Below are 17,724 nucleotides of genomic sequence, written 5' to 3'. Positions count from 1 at the left end.
TAGATATAAGGCTGACTGTGTGTGTGTGTGTTTGTGCATGTACGAGGTCTATTAGAAAAGTATCCGACCTTATTATTTTTTTCAAAAACCATATGGATTTGAATCACGTGTGATTGCGTCAGACAAGCTTGAACCCTCGTGCGCATGCGTGAGTTTTTCCACGCCTGTCGGTTACGTCATTCGCCTGTGAGCAGGCTTTGAGTGAGGAGTGGTCCCGCCCCCTCGTCTGATTTTCATTGTCAGGAAATGGCGGAATGATTTGGGCTTTTTTTCCATCAGAATTTTTTCAGAAACTTTTAGAGACTGGCAGCTGGAAACCATTAGAAAAATTTATCTGGCTTTCGGTGAAAATGTTACGGGCTTGGTAGCCCTTACCAAAAAACATAGTACTGATAAGTATATAAAAAGTATACTGGAAGTATACTTGAAACATACTTGCATGTACTACCTTTTGGTAAGGGAGAGAATAAGGAGTGTTACTGTCGCTTTAAGGACAGCCCCCAGCGTCTGTGGGGCGCGCCACGCTCCGAAGCCGCCATCGACAGGCTGAACGACCGTTTCATTTCTAAACGGATGGCTGTCTGGATCCGTGACCATTGTGTGCCATTTCTCTGGTTATCACAAGAGCTGGACATCAACCATTTTCTGGCAGATTTCAATTTTAACAAGAGATTTTGTCATGGAAAGCCGAGCGGAGGCTTCACGCGTCACGATGGATTCACTACTGGAGCGAGACAAAACCACCTCCATTTTGGTTTCACAGGACGGCTTTGAGATGGCGTTCAGACAGCTGTCGTTGGTTGGTCCATCGAGTGATTATCCAAGAAATTGTGGATGTGCTTGGACATGCCAGAACATGTCCCGTGAGGCTTCATCACGGTGTTGCTGTGCGCCATGCGGCACCGCCGCGATGCGATGCGCGGAATTCTTCCGCATGTCTGTCTCAGTGTGCTGAAAAAGTGCTGATGTCCACGTCTTTTCACAATTCCTGTGCTAGTCAGATGACGTCCCGGATAAAACACAGCGTCCAGTTTGGAAATGAATGGCACATTCCCCTGTTACAGTAATTTTTGTCATGGAAAGATTAGCTGAGGCTTTGCACGTCGCGGTGGTGCCGCATGGTGCAAGCAACGCCGTGATGAAGCCTCACGGGACATGTTCAGGCACATCCACAATTTCTCGGATAATCACTCGATGGAAAAACCACCGACAGCTGTCTGAACGCCATCTCAAAGCCGTCCTGTAAAACCAAAATGGAGGGGGGGGCTGTCAAAAAAAAAATCCATTTGGAGCACTTAAAGGCAGTTTTCTCATAAACTGTCTGATAACACTTTTTTTCTAATTAGTCAAGGGTGTAGTATGGGTTGTTGGCATATTTCACATCAAAAAATTATAGTCATAGATTCGTTTGTTTGGAAATGGCGGCCATGTTTATGCCGAAACAGGCAATTTGGTATTTGGACCAAAACTTTTCAATAATTGTCTGATAACTTTTCTTTTCATTTTAGAAGGGCGCAATATTGGTCATTGACATTGTTGCCATCCCAAATTTTTTGTGTATCTTTGTTCATTTGGAAATGGCGACCATTTATATGCCTAAAATGGCCATTTTGCCTTGGCCTTTAATTTAGCTGGTAAACCACGCGGCTCTTGGCACACTCATTCCACTCTGACATGAATTCAAACAAAGGTCTCAAGTCTCTCTTGCCAACCTCCGATAGGTTAGCAACCTACTTGCTAACCTATCAGAGAGATAGTATCTCTCTGGTAGGTTCATAACAAGTAAACTGAAAGTACCTTTGCTTTACCTACGTTTAGTGTAAAAGAAGTATTACTACTCGTAAACTTGGATTGCCTTTTTTTTTTGTGTTTATTCAACAAAAGATCATTTATGGTTGAATGTCAGTCAAACTGAAGTAGTAGTACTGCATCTACTGCTAATAGTTAGGGATGTCCCGATCAGGTTTTTTGGCCCCGATCCGATTCGAGTCATTTGATTTTGAGTATCTGCCGATACAGAGTCCCGATCCAATACTTTAAAAAACTGAATGAACAATGAACAAATGTAATATTTTCATTTTGATCACCTTTATTATTTAGCACTTAAACAGTGCACTTCTCCTTGAGGTAGCTTGAACAATCAAGTAATAATCTACCAGACTTAAAAAAAAAAAAAAAAAAAAGTACAAATTTCCATGTTATTTTATTTGTCTAAAAATAAATGTCCAAGGTTCCTTATGTTAAACAAGAAATTATCTAATCTGAAATAACAGGTGATTTTAATTTATAGATGAAAGGTTTCTAAAAAAACATTTATTGATTTAGCTATTTTAATTACAAGTGTTCAAAACTTTTTAAACAGTAATCAGAAATTTTGAGGTAACAAACAACAACAACAAAAAACATTTCCAAGGATTTTTCTTCAGACATGTGGTTTCTGCACTGATCTGTGGTTCAAATCCCCGCCTGATTGGAAAATCACTAAGGGCCCTTGGGCAAGGTCTTAAATGCCCTATTGCTCCCGGTGTGTAGTGAGCGCCTTGTTTGGCAGCACCCTGACATCGGGGTGAATGTGAGGCATTATTGTAAAGCGTTTTGAGTGTCTGATGCAGATGGAAAAGTGCTATATAAATGCAGTCCATTTACCATTTGTACAGATCAGTGGTTTCTGCCACTAGTCTTCCGTGTTTTGGCCCGACGCATCGTTCCTATTGGACAGCTTAAGCTGCGTCACAGCTCAGAGCGTCGAAAGTTCAAAAGTCAACTTGAAAAGTAAAAGAAAAAAAAACTTACATTTGCGTCCTGACAGTCCTTAGTGTACCCCTCTGATGCTTTATCAGTGTTCAACAAGTTCAGAGCAGCGCAGTGAACGTGAATGAAGACGGAAGCTCTTTAAGATTCGCTCCTAAATGTGATGAGTGTGCACGTCGCCCATGCACACACCATCTCTCGCTCCGTTTTGCAGACAAACGATCAAAGGACAATTTGTTTTTTTCTTTTTGTTAATCAGATGACATATCATCGTCCTGAGGACTTGGTCAGCACCGGGTCCTGCTGCACACAGAAGGATGACTGAGCAAGAGTTTTGGTGGGAAAGTGTCCATCATCCTCTTGTCATTCCATCGAGGCGTCAGGCTGAGCATGTAAACACACAAACAGCAGTTCTGCGAAAGAAACTTTGTGCACTTAACTCCCCCCCACCTCTGTCCGGGTTACAATTCCATCTCTTCTTCCCAAATTTATTGCGCAACTCTTGTTCCCTTTTCTCCTCTGGAATCGGTTTCAGCCGCACGCGTGTGCGAGAACATCCGGTTGAACTTGTGTTTTTTTCTTTTGTTCAATTAAGAAAAAAAGATTGGGTTGAACTTTGACCGCGTCAACCTGCCGACAAGCGGCAATGCGCGCTCCCTCTAAAAAGCAATGTGTCTCATGCCTATGATGCTTCCGATGCATGAAAGGCCCATTAATCTGCAAGAATGAGCTTGAAATAGCGCTGATCAAAATAATGAGGATAAAATCTATATCGGATTCCTGATTGGGATGCAACATCCGATTTCGATCAAGTCTGAAACCACGTGATCGGGCCCGATTTCCGATCACGTGATCGGATTGGGACATCCCTACTAAATAGTATTGCTGTGTCCTTGATCATCAACATGGTGGCTTAGTGGTTAGCACTGTTGCCTCACAGCAAGAAGATCATGGGTTCGATTCCCACCTGTGGGCTTTCTGAGTGGTTTTAGCATGTTCTCCCCGTGTTTGCGTGGATTTCATATGGGTGCTCTGGGTCCCTCCCCCATCCAGAGACATTTAGGTTAAGTGAATTGGAAACTTTATAATTGTCTAGGTCTCCTTGCAAAAGAGGTCTTGATCTCAATGGGACTAACTTGATTAAATAAAGGTTTTAAGAAAACCAAGACTCTGAAGCATGAACAGCTTTGTTCTGGTTGTGGTAGTCATATGCATCTCAGTCTGGAGGGGGTCTCAGTAAAAATGCTCCGTGCCTGACTGGACCCAAACAGGAGCAACAAAGTGTGGGAACCCCTAAGACAGCCGACAGAGTTCCAGGTCAACTGTTTGTGATGGATGAAGAGCTTCAGGGTGTTTTCTCTGTTCTTCTCTTTGACCCTCGTCAGATGGATCAGCTGTCAGATGAAGAGGTGGAGGTCAGAGAGGAGGAGGAGGAGGAAGAGGATGACAGTGAGAAGGAGGACCAGGATCTGGATAAGATGTTTGGAGCCTGGTTGGGAGAGCTGGACAAACTCACACAGGTACCCCAGTCTGGTTCTGGTGCTGCTGTTACTGCTGTGTAATAACACGTGTGATAATGTATGCAGTTCCATTGAAGGGCCGATCCCTTCCAGTCACAACAGACAAACTCCTTCAACAACACACATACATGGACGCAAATATAGGTGCACACACACATACATGTGCATGTACACTCAAGAACAGATGCATGCCATTGCATCTGGGGGTGTGGGTGAGTATGCGCACATACTCACCCACACACAACCACTGTTATTATGGATGGCAGTAAAATTATAATGCAGTTTTATACTTCTGGTGATACTTTTTTAAAATTTTATTTTATTTCTTTATTTTTTACCTGTAACAGGTTTCAGAGTACAGATGTGGACACATTTATTAGCCAACCCCTATCAAATTTTACTTTTTTTTCCCCAAAATTTTTACCAAGTGCTTTTTTTAACAAAGCATTTCTAGACATCCTGGTTTTATTTTGGATGCTTACATTATTTTACTTTGCACACATAAACAAAATTATTTCATACACACCAAAAACTGCCAGGGTCAAAATTGTGTGTCCTTTTTGCTGGATGACAGCCTGCAGTCATTTGTTGTAGTTTTCAACATGTCTTCTGAGGAATCCCAGCCCATTCTTCTTTGACGAACTTCTCAAGTGATTGTCTTCTTTGAGACTTCAATTCCTAACTTGGCTAAGTCATTCACTAGTATCTTGGCAGTTGTTCTGGGGTCTTTATTTAGACACATCTCTCTCTAGTTTTCTTTGGTCGTCATCATTAAGCTCCACCTTCCATTGAGACTTCTGTGAACAGGATGTCATGTCTAGTGATTACATTGAGTAAGGAAACGTTGCCTTTAAGCCTGCCTCCACTTCAGCTGTATCTATAAAATGAATGTCCTTAGTTAACTCACCCACATGGGGTGGACAGTTAGTGCTGTCTGAGAGCCGGTCCCCAACCCAGTTAAATGAGGATATTGTTAAATCTCAGTGAGGAGGGTAGATAAGGACATTGGGCAAAAAAATTGCCAAATCAAGCATGCAGGTCACAAATTGAATTTCCATACTAGATCAGTCAACACCTGGTTTAACAATAACCGCCACTGATGCTGATGTCCTGCATGGAAATTGGACTCCTTTTGACCAAAGAAGAGACTGTATGACTGCAGAAGAAAGAGAGCTAATTGGTATGATGGAGAGGAGAAATGTAGACATACAAGAGGGGAGGTGGAAAGGAAGGAAAACTAGGATGATCAGAAATGGTTGTTGTGTCATGGTGTGGATGGAAGGAGCAATGGTGTTGAAATTATTCTGCAGGAAGAGTATTTTAAGAGTGTGTTGGACATTGAAGAACGTGACTGAGTAGTGAGTATTGAGTGGTGATGTAACAAGGTGCACGTGTAATCGAGTGTTCTGGAAGGAAGTTTGGTCTGGGTAAGCAGAGACAGGATGAGAAGCAGTGGTGGGCACAGATAACCAAAAAATTAACTTTGATAAGAGATAATCAGATAACTGAAAAGTTATCTTCGATAAAGATAAAACAATAAACCACCCAAAAATGTATCGGAAGTTACAGATAACCGATAAATTCCAATATTATCTCTGGCACATTTACAACTACTAGTAAAACAAATTTAATAGCTTCTAGTAATATTAAAAATAACAACAGACCCAAACAATGAGACCACACTTTTTCTTTCAACATTCTGTCCCTGCTGGAAGCTCTTGTTTACTACAGCGCTCCCAGCACAGAGGCACCCCGAGAGCAGCCATAAAGCCAGCTGTCTGGTCAGGCGGAGGTCTTGAAAAATAAAGTCATGCTGAGTTATGGTTTTGATTTATAAATAACATTAATACCGATAGAATAACTCCATTAATGTCAATTCTGTCATTTGTACAAAGTAAACAAATCACAAAATGAACAGGGGGAAAGAAAACAGAGAAAAGACATGAGGAACAAACTGACTTAACAAAGGGGCAAAAAAGTGAAGAAACCAACCAAGAAACATGCTGTCAGGGCAAAAGAACATAACCAGGCTAGTAAAAGAACAATGGGGGGGACCAAACTGTGAAAAAAATTAACTGCAGGAGAACCATCCAACCACACCATATTTGGGGCCAAACAGGAATGGAAACACTGCAAAAATAAATGGGGAAAAGCCCAAAGGGGGAACTTTGCCTGAAATAGGAGCATAACCAATGAAAAAGATGAAATGCAACACTAAGAGCACCCTGGAAAACTGACAAACAAACAGAATAGCTAACCGGGGCCCAAATCAGAAATGCAAATGAACGTAAAAGACAAAAAAAAAAAGAGAGAATGTGCTCTGAAGGTGGCAAAAAAATTGATAACTAATACAAAGACCTTAGGGAGACTTCAACAAAACCATAAAGTGGGGGAAAACCTTTATCATCTTTAAACTTAATTTCTGAGCAGACCAGACAAATATGGGGATCATAATATATAAAAACAAGGAAGTGATGATTACTGAAGTACTGAAATCACTCAGTGAAAACAAAACTGGACATTGATCACAGAGACTGAACTGTCTACTCTTCAAGGAAAAAGGAAAATAACAGCAACAATAATAGTCCAAAAATAAGAAAAGAAAAACTCACAGTCCAGATGGAGTCTGAGGTCCGTTCTGATGCAGACTCTGATGAGCAAGAGGGCAGAGGAGACTCAGCAGACGTGTCCTCGGTCGAAGCCTCCTGTGGAGAGCACGCTGGAGAGGTGTCCTGGGGCGCGCACTGAGCTGATCCCACCGATGACCATGTTGGAGCGGTGCACATCATAAGCGCTCTGACTGGCGACATTGCTGACTGTGGAGATGGGATTGCTTCCATCGTTGCTGTGGATGTCTGGCGAGAGTCATGTGCTGTGAATACTGCTGATGTCAGTGGTAATGAATGCGCTGAGCCCACATCGTCCTGTGCTGTGACCGACTGTGGAGCCGCATGCGCCCTGACTGCGTCATCCTGTGCCGTGATCAATTGTGGAGGAGCACGTGCCGTGTGCCACCGGTGTAGGAGCAAATAACCGAGGTGGCAAGACTGCCGCAGGGGACAGTATGATGGACTTCGGCATGTTTGACATGGAATTGTGGATTTCGGATTCATACAAAAAGTCGACCGGAAAAAAGGTGCTTTGCCCTCTTCAGGTCGGTGGAGTGTCCTTGCCTCAAGTGGAGGAGTTTAAGTATCTCGGGGTCTTGTTCACGAGTGAGGGACGGATGGAGCGTGAGATCGATAGACGGATCAGTGCAGCATCTGCAGTGTATCGATCGCTGTATTGGACCGTCGTGGTGAAGAGAGAGCTGAGTAGGGGGGCAAAGCTCTCGATTTACCGATCGATCTACGTTCCAATCCTCACCTATGGTCATGAGATTTGGCTCATGACCGAAAGAATGAGATGGCGAGTACAAGCGGCCGAGATGAGTTTCCTCCGCAGGGTGGCTGGGCGCTCCCTTAGAGATAGGGTGAGGAGCTCGGTCACTTGGGAGGAGCTCGGAGTCGAGCCGCTGCTCCTCCACGTCGAAAGGAGTCAGTTGAGGTGGCTCGGGCATCTTTTCCGGATGCCCCCTGGACGCCTCGCTGGAGAGGTGTTCCGGGCACGTCCCACTGGGAGGAGTCCCCGGGGAAGACCCAGGACACGCTGGAGGGACTACATCTCTCGGCTGGCTTGGGAACGCCTTGGGGTTCCCCCGGAGGAGCTGGAGGAGGTTTGTGTGGATCGGGAGGTCTGGGCGGCTTTGCTTGAGCTGCTGCCTCCGCGACCCGACTCCGGATAAAGTGGAAGAAAATGGATGGATGGATGGATCACAGAAAATAAGAAACCAAAGCAAACCATGGGAATAAAAAAAGAACATAAACAAAACCATAACCTACAGCAAAACAGAAAATGGAATGACTTGAATAAATGATCACAGGAGACGGTACCAAAAACAAAAAGGATACAACAAGATGATAAAATGCCAAAGATACATGATAAACAGAGCCAGAGAAAACATAATACAAAATGATCATAAAAGGGCAACCAAGAGGATCAAATAAGGGGAGGCAGATGACAACAAGGTTCAAAGCCATAACCTTGCCCCGAGCCAGGACCCACCCTGATAAGTTGATGATTAATGTCATCAGTGCATATGCCCCACAAGTGGGTTGTGAGATGGAGAACAAAGAAGAATGCTGGAGTGAGTTAGATGAGGTGTTTGAAGAATGTACCCAAATATGAAAGAGTGGTGAATGCGGGAAGGCGTCTCTGGGCATATTGGTGAAGGTAACAGAGGTGTTGAGGAAGTAATAGGTAGATGTGGTATCAAAGACAGGAATGCAGAGGGTAGATGGTGGTAGATTTTGCAAAAAGAGGGAAATGGCTTGGTTAACACTTATTTTAAGAAGTGTATTGGATGTAGTTGTTCAGAGCACCCCTGTGTAGAGAGACACAGGTGAATAGTTTCCCTTTACTTACAGCCAATGGACCCGTTATAGCTGAAATATGCGGAAACAACAGTCCATTCAACAAAACAGTCCATGTGGAAATAGCCTGGTTGAGGGCACAGGCAAAACTTTGTGCACTTCAGAAGCCAGTCCAATGAGCAACTGTGTTCATGAGGGTAGCAGCAAACATTGAATCCAAAAAAAAAAAAAAAAACCAGGAACAGAGTCAGAACTCTGTTAATTGTACCAGGTAGACAAATCGAGCAATCACAGGCTCATCTTGAGAAATACGAGGCACCATGTGTCAGCAACTGCAAAATCAAACACAGAGAAAGAATGCTTGAAAAGCATGGCTTATGTCACTGGAGTGAGGAGCTGTGAACGCAAATATAGTGAGTTATTCAATCAGGGTCCATGTCAAATTGAATCCCTATTGTCTGTGAATACAAAGTAAAGTCAAAGTATACAAAGAGCAGGTCTATCAGAATAAGAGCAGGATAAGACCTGCGTGAGTTCAGTAGGATTTAATAGGAGATGAGGTAAAAAGTTAACCCAGAGAGCAGAAAATAAGAGCCCCAAAGACATAATCAAAACATGAGCCATGACAATAACGAGGTGCATATGATGACAATGTTGAGGATGATGTCCAAGAGTGGAGGAAAGTGCTCACAGAAGCACAGGTTTTATGCTGGATGCCCTTCGTGAAGTGACTCCATATTTCATGGAAAACAGACAGGGGTGTGGTTTTTTGAACCAGGAACCTTCCACACTGACCACAAGTGCATTTCATTGCTTGACCACCACCTCTGCCCTGAATCGAAGTCGAATTTTAACATGACGGAACAACTTTAGGTGGAGAATTTTGAAAAAGGAATTGGGCATGCGGAGAGTTCATTCAGGCCGTAATTTGTCAGACTTCCTACTCTACTATTCAAAACGACATTAAAAGGGACTTCATTTGAGTTGTGAGAACATTTCATGTGGAACACAACGGCCCAGCTGGACCCCATTCCAAAAGAAGACTTCCAGAAACGCTTGTATCGAAGTGTGTGTGAGACAATAGGGGGTCTGAGGAATCACAGGAGTGTTCTGTTTCTCCACAAAAGCCTGAATCAGCTGAGTAAAATGAACGGCTGCAGGACACTCTCTGCTTACCAAGATCATCTGTCTAAACACAACGTCTTCTGCAAGTTCTTTTATTGTAATATGATGGTTTGTCCATCGCTAAATTCCATATTCTGTCACTCACGTGGTCATTTTGGCTTGTGGATGGCCTCAAGTCATTTCATCATGAAAATCTGATGGAGGCATGGCATATGTCTCCACTCATTGCCTTGCTGCTGGCGCCTGACGTGCTCTGTGGACTAGAAAAAAATCACACATGTGCAAGAAGGTTCCGTACACCTCTCCGCCAAATGACACCTCATATGCTGCATTTGTTTCTGTGGAATAAAATAAGGTCGGATACATTTTGCATGCACCTCGTATGAATAAAAAGAACTGAGATAGCCAGAGATAAAGAAAATAGACAGGAGTAGAATTAAATGTGGGCGTAAGGTGAAAAGTGAAAACATCAAAGGAAAGGGGATACAACAAGCTGTATGTGAAGTTGAACGCTAAAGGATGAAGAAAAGGACTTGTACCAACTGACAGAGAAAGCTGGAAAGCAGGGTAGGGTCCTAACAAGCGGGTATGTAGGTGAGCCCCGTTAACTCATGAGTTGGGGGTCCACAAAATCGGACTGTGAGTTATCTAAAACCGTGAGTTAATTGTTGACCAGAAAAACTTAAAATCAGCTTATCTTGCCATATTATAATAGTTTTCATGATTTGAAGCATGAGTCCTTCCTGGATGGTGATGATTTCTTCATCTGGAGTGGGTTTGGAATCTTTTTTTTCCCTCCTCTGGCTGCTGCAGGTCAGTAATGAGGACTTAGTCAGTGTGGAAGGCTCCTGACGATTCAAAGTTTTTGATGCGACTCTTTAGATTCCTTACTGCTGGTTCAGATTGGGCTGGAATTTATACATGCACTCGCCACACGTGAGTCACATCCAAAATCTTCCACACAAATTGGTCACCCTCATCGCTGCCTGCAGCAGCCTGATCGTGGAAGAAGAAATCATTGTCCACACTGATGACCCCTCACAAAAATTGTCAAATCAAAATTGAGTTTTATAGGTAGTCTAAATTTTCGGGGTCCACAACTTGACCGCAAGTAAAGTCAAATGGAGACTGATGTGTACACCAGTTAACCGGGCTCACCTGTACTTTGTTGTGAGGGTCTCTCTGTTTGAGGTGCAGCTCCATCCAGAGATGGGAGTGGGTGTCTTCTTCTGCAAGCCTCCCATCCTGTGCACCAGCATGGACTCCCAAATTTTCCCGTATACTCGTATTGCCAATTGTGTCTGTAGCATGGCCCAAACAGAGGGTCACCCCTTTGAGTCTGGTCTGTTTGAGGTTTCTTCCTCAAATCATCAGAGGGAGTTTTTCCTTACCATTGTCACCTATGTGCTTACTCTAGGGATTGGTAAGGTTAGACCTTACTTGTGTGAAGCGCCTTGAGGCAACTTTGTTGAACTCATTACAAGTAGAAGATCATTCACCACTTTAGTGAGAGCTGTCTCTGTGGAATGATATTTCCTAAAAGCAGACTGCAGTGGCTCAAAAAGATTATTCTCAGTAAGGTGGTCCACAAGCTGCCATGAAACCACTTCTTCCAGAAGTTTAGAGCAAAATCATAATTTGATAACGGTCGATCTCAGACTGCAGGCTTACTTGTAGTTCCTAGGGTTTGTAAGAGTAGAATGGGAGGCAGAGCCTTCAGCTTTCAGGCTCCTCTCCTGTGGAACCAGCTCCCAATTCAGATCAGGGAGACAGACACCCTCTCTACTTTTAAGATTAGGCTTAAAACTTTCCTTTTTGCTAAAGCTTATAGTTAGGGCTGGATCAGGTGACCCTGAACCATCCCTTAGTTATGCTGCTATAGACGTAGACTGCTGGGGGGTTCCCATGATGCACTGTTTCTTTCTCTTTTTGCTCTGTATGCACCACTCTGCATTTAATCATTAGTGATCGATCTCTGCTCCCCTCCACAGCATGTCTTTTTCCTGGTTCTCTCCCTCAGCCCCAACCAGTCCCAGCAGAAGACTGCCCCTCCCTGAGCCTGGTTCTGCTGGAGGTTTCTTCCTGTTAAAAGGGAGTTTTTCCTTCCCACTGTAGCCAAGTGCTTGCTCACAGGGGGTCGTTTTGACCGTTGGGGTTTTACATAATTATTGTATGGCCTTGCCTTACAATATAAAGCGCCTTGGGGCAACTGTTTGTTGTGATTTGGCGCTATATAAAAAAAAATTGAATTGAAATTGAATTGATAGTTTTTCAATACACTAGGGTCAAGATTAGATTTCTTAAGTATTGGTTTAATCACTGCAGATTTGAAACATTTAAGAACAGTTCCAGAAGTTAATGAGATTAATAATTTCTAGCACAGTCGGCCCAAGAGTGGGCCACAGGTCCTTAAACAGTTTTGTTGGTATAGGATCAAATAAGCAGGTTGTGCTTTTTGTAGACATTATGAGTTTTGTCAGCACAACTAGTGAGATACTATCAAATTAGCAGGGGTAGTCAGTAGCAGGGTGTAGTGGCTGGGTTAAGGCATGCTGGAATATGCTCAAGCTAATGTCTTCTATTTTCTTCTCGAAGTAATCCAGGAAATCTTGTGCTGTAAAAGAGAGCGAACTACAGGTTGTTGTCCATGTACGTGGTCTGTGAGAAAAGTATTCAACCTTTTTATTTTATGCAAAAAATATATGGATTTGATTCATATGTTTTTACGTCAGCCAAGCTTGAACCTTCGTGCGCATGCTTGAGTTTTTTCACGCCTGTCGGTTGCGTCATTCGCCTGTGGGTAGGCTTTGAGTGAGCACTGGTCCACCCCTCTCGTCATTTTTTCATTGCGAGGAAATGGCAGAATGATTTGGGCTTTGTTCCATCAGAATTTTTCAGAAACTGTTAGAGACTGGCAGCTGGAAACCATTCGGAAAATTCACATGGCTTTCGATGATAATTTTATGGGCTTCACAGAGATTACGGAGTGTTACTACCGCTTTAAGGACAGCCCACAATGGCGCGCCGCGCTCCGAGCCGTGATCGACAGGCAGAAACCACCATTTCATTTCTAAACGGATGGCTGTGTCGATCCGGGACCGTCGTGTGCAATTTCTCTGGTTATCACAAGAGCTGGACATAAGCCATTTTCCGGCAGATTTCACTTTTAACAAGAGATTTTGTCATGGAAAGCGCGTCACGACGGATTCGCTGATGGAGCGAGACAAACAACACCTCCCTTTTTTGAGTGCCCAGCTCTCCACAATTTCTCTTATACTCACTCGACTGGTAAGCCACTGAAAGCCGAGATAGGCATGTCCCAACTTGTCCTCTGACACTCCAAAACGGAGGTGTTCTTTGTCTCGCTCCATCAGCAAATCCATCGTGATGCGCGAAGCCTCCGCATGGCTTTCCATGACAAAATCTCTTGTTAAAAGTGAAATCTGCCGGAAAACGGCTGATGTCCAGCTCTTGTGATAACCAGAGAAATTGCACACGACGGTCCCGGATCGACACAGCCAACCGCTTAGAAATGAAATGGTGGTTTCTACCTGTCGATCGCTGCTCGGAGCGCGGTGCGCCGTGCGCCATTGTGGGCCGTCCTTAAAGCGGTAGTAACACTCCGTAATCTCTGTGAAGCCCATAAAAGTTTCACCTAAAGCCATGTGAATTTTCCGAATGGTTTCCAGCTGCCTCAGTTTCTGAAAAAATTCTGATGGAACAAAGCCCAAATCATTCTGCCATTTCCTCGCAATGAAAAAAACGACGAGAGGGGTGGACCAGTGCTCACTCAAAGCCTGCCCACAGGCGAATGACGCAACCGACAGGCGTGAAAAAACTCACGCATGCGCACGAAGGTTCAAGCTTGGCTGACGTAAAAATGTATGAATCAAATCCATATATTTTTTGCATAAAATAAAAAGGTCAGATACTTGTCTCACAGACCTCGTATAAGTGTTGCCACTGTGTCGAAAAAGAACTTAGAATTATGCTTGTTTTTGTTGATCAAATCAGAGTAATAGGTCTGCTTTGTAGGCAGTAGTGCATGCTTATAGTCTAAGATAGCATCACGCCACTCAAGGTGGAATACTTCTAATTTTGAACTACGCCATTTTCGTTCTAGAATTCTAGCCTTGTGCTTGAGGTCACGCAAATAGTCACTGACCCAAGGTCACTGTGTTTTGTGGTTGGGGGGTGGTTTTAACAAAGGTGGCACAATCATGTCGAGTGTTGTTTTGAGCACTGAGTTAAAACTATCCTCAAGACTGCAAGTGTGAAGCTAAAATATCAGGCAGTCTAGCTTCGAGTTCAGTTGTAGTTGAGAAGTTGATGTATCGCCGTAGTGATGAATAAGGTTGTTGTTCCATTAAACACGGCAGCGAAACTGTAAACCTAATAAGTGATCAGAGACCACCGAAGCAAGAGGCATGATGTCAATATTCATGACAGCAATACCACGTGTGAGAACCAAATCCAGGGTATTTCCACTAATGTGCGTCGAGTCCTGAATGCATTGCTGAAATCCTATTGCATCCACAATTTCCATAAATGATTTGCAGAGGGGATTAGAAGGCTTATTTATATGACTGTTAAATTCACCAATAATCAGAATGTTATCTGCACTCGTTGACAAGTTAAAAATCAAATCATATCAAATCAGTTTTATTTATATAGCGCCAAATCACAACAAACAGTCGCCCCAAGGCGCTTTATATTGCAAGGCAAAAGCCATACAATAACTGTCAAAACGACCCCCTATGAGCAAGCACTTGGCGACAGTGGAAAGGCAAGTTAGAGATGAATGCACCAAATCCATCTAAGAATTCAGAGTATGGGCCAGGGAGCCTATATACAGTGACAAAGTAATACGGCTGATTTTTATTCTTCTGACCTTGGCAGTACGTAGCATCGCGGGGAGAGCGGAGAATCAGATGCTCAAACAGCTAATAAGCTAAACCTTTGTAGCCCACCTTTACCCACGGTACTAGGTAAGGGCTCCCTGTGTTCTTATATTTAGTATTAGAGACTAATGAAGGTTAACTACTTTATTTAACTTACTGCCTCTTTAGTCTCATGTGCCCTTTAAGTGCGATATTACTCTTAATTCACCCTTCAACACACAGTGGTCAAATCACAGCCACACACACTCTCAAACTTTGCGAAAATGACCAAACCATAATTAAGCTTGAACTTATTTACTGAACATATAACAGAAAACATACAGATCTCACAAAACACATCTTATCGCAAATTTTGCACTATATACTCTATGTGAGTGGCCCACTCACCAACCACACACACACACACACACACACACACACACACACACACACACACACACACACACACACACACACACACACACACACACACACACACACACACTCACACCACCCAGCTTATTTAGTTATCAAAACCTTATAGTTGCAGGCCTGAGTGATGCTTGGGAGCGGCGAAGCCCAGAACTTAATGGCCGCCTCACTCTCGGAGCAAAACCAAAATAAAGAGGTACCTGGTTTAGAAGTTTAACAGGTATGGACTCTTGTCCAAGTTCAGTTGAAGAGGAAGAAACCAAATCGTGTCCTAAGATGGTGATGCTGCCACCCGTCTGCTGGTTCAGGCTTAAGCTCCAGGGAGTGATCTCCAGGAAAAGATATCCTCCAAAGGCATACTTTTAGCACTTCACAAATGGCTAGTCATCATCTCCAAGCCGGAATGATGACCAGGTAGTCTCTGTAGCCAGCTGAGTTAGCTGAACTAGCTCTCATCCAATGCATTTACTTAGCCAGCAAATGCTAAATGTCCATATGCTAAACCACTTTAAAATAACACAGACACCTTACTGCAGGACAAACTTCGAGTTGAAAAGTCCTCAGGTAGTCCAAAAAGCATTAACAAGTGTCCATTAACGACCATTGAGTTAATGATCAGGAAACTTAGTTAATTACTCAAAAAGCGGCGCACATGTTAACTTCAAAGTGCGTTCCTGGCGGTACATCAAAAGCATCTCCCTCCCGGCTTTTTTCACTCACGTCAAGCTACTACCACAACAGACTGACAGCGGTGGTATACAGACACAGCACTTCCTTTTGCTCTTCACAATAAAACAAAAATAAGATACATCAAAAGCATTTTATACTTTACTTGTTTTTAACTATGCCCAGGTAGTTTTAACAGTTCTCATTCCTTTAAAACATAAATGAAATACCCATATTTATGTAATATATTTAACAATTCAAACTTTTTAACCCTCTTTAACTAACAAATCTCATGAACTTTGTCACTACATTTGTCCAGGTTACACCTATATTTATAAATAAGAGTAACACCCCCGCCTTGCTTTGCATAACGAGGGACATGACTAAATGTGTATGCCGGTGGGCAGGCCTCATTTAAGGGGATGAAAGCTGTAGGTTTAAGCCAGGTTTCACATAGCCCAATCATATCTAAGTGATGATCCATAATTAATAACAATGATTTTGAGGATAGTCATCTTATGTTAATGAGACCCAGACTAAGGACCTCAATGGGGTTGACGTTTGGACTGTTTGGGTTTAGGGGTGGTTCCAGAGTAGCATATATAAGATGCCTGGAAGTAGGTTTAGGTTTGAGACATTCCACGCGAGTTGTTTGTAGCAGACACGAAATCTTTGATATTGCTGGAACAGCCAGTGGGCCATCCTCAATTTCAGCATCATCCAATGTAGTAATGGGTATTAAGTTTGAAAAGCATATCCCTCTATGATTTTTATGGACACGTTTGCGGAAGTAGGCCACAGTCTCAACTTGTTGAATTTCCGTCCCTGGCAGATAAACTGCACTATCACCATAGTGGATTTTCTGCACTGATTTCCTCAATAAACTAATGGACTCCAGCTCCACATTTGTCCTAAGCCTTGCAGGATCTCTAATCACCTGCTTCGTGGCCTGCTGTAAAATCCTAATGTTACACACCCCCCCCCGTAGAGCTCTATCTATGTTCGTAGACAAGATGGCGATGCCTTCCCTAGTAGGGTGAAGGCCATCTGGCATCATCAAGCCACGGCAGCGCCAGAACGAAGGCCAGTTATCAATAAAACTAATGCCATGCTGTCTACAAAATTGCACCAGCAACTGATTCAACAATGTCAGCCTGCAAAACGCCTGCAACGACGAGGCAGAAAACGCCAGATCATTTCTAAGCTGATGGCTCTGTTGGGAAAGTGTAATGACATGGACCCACAACAGGGGGCGTAAATGAATGGACAATGAATGAGCCGAAAATAGAACACTTTACTGTTGTGAATGTGCACAACGAAATACAGACAATTACAGAATTTTGTATGTAGTCAATCTACAAAGGTGACATGTGGGCAGGCTCGAGGATAGAAGACGTCTGTCCAGAGAGGAGCCGGAACCCACATGATTTCCACCACCACCGAACCCGGAGAATACTGGAGCCGCCAAGTCCTGAGTCCCCAGGTGGTCACCGTCTCCGGCTGTCGGATCTGGTACTGCTGGCAGGAAGCAGAAACAATCAAGGGTGGGGGTGAGCACACACCCAGCAAACAGTCAGCAAAACCAGCAGTTCTTCTCCAGGTGGGAAAAAACACCTCCACCTCAAACACAGTAACACAGTTGTGCAGAGCCTGAGAGCTACTTATCCGCTTTGGCGTGAGGGGTGAAGAGCGTCACTCCTACACAGTCCACAAAACCCAGCACCCAGCTGAAAGCAGTCAACAGGATCTCCTGCAAAAACTCAGAGAAAAAGAACACGTGCGTACGGCACAGTCAAACGGCTGAGAGGTTCTTCTTGGCTTGAAGATATCTCGGCAGGGAGGTGGAGTTGCTGCCCCGCTTTTATGGAGATGATGATGAGGTGGTGATGAGTGACAGCTGTCAGGTGGTGATGAGAGACAGCTGTCACTCCCGGCTGC

The 17,724-nt window shown here is 43.6% G+C and overlaps 1 protein-coding gene across 4 annotated transcripts in view; it reads left to right on the top strand.

Moving 5' to 3' along the window:
* raph1a (Ras association (RalGDS/AF-6) and pleckstrin homology domains 1a) overlaps positions 1–17,724 on the top strand; it is a 356,622-nt gene that overhangs the window by 162,991 nt on the left and 175,907 nt on the right. For all 4 annotated transcript variants that reach the window (XM_034185831.1, XM_034185828.1, XM_034185829.1 and 1 more), the window contains one exon: positions 4,137–4,271. In XM_034185831.1, the coding sequence (XP_034041722.1) occupies positions 4,137–4,271 (135 nt within the window). Of the gene's footprint in view, positions 1–4,136; positions 4,272–17,724 lie in introns of those variants that run through there.

Source organism: Thalassophryne amazonica, chromosome 14 (genome assembly GCF_902500255.1).
Source record: "Thalassophryne amazonica chromosome 14, fThaAma1.1, whole genome shotgun sequence".
Taxonomy (NCBI): Eukaryota; Metazoa; Chordata; class Actinopteri; order Batrachoidiformes; family Batrachoididae; genus Thalassophryne; species Thalassophryne amazonica.
The sequence above is the reverse complement of the archived record's forward strand: the minus strand, read 5'-3'. Positions and strand labels throughout refer to the sequence as shown.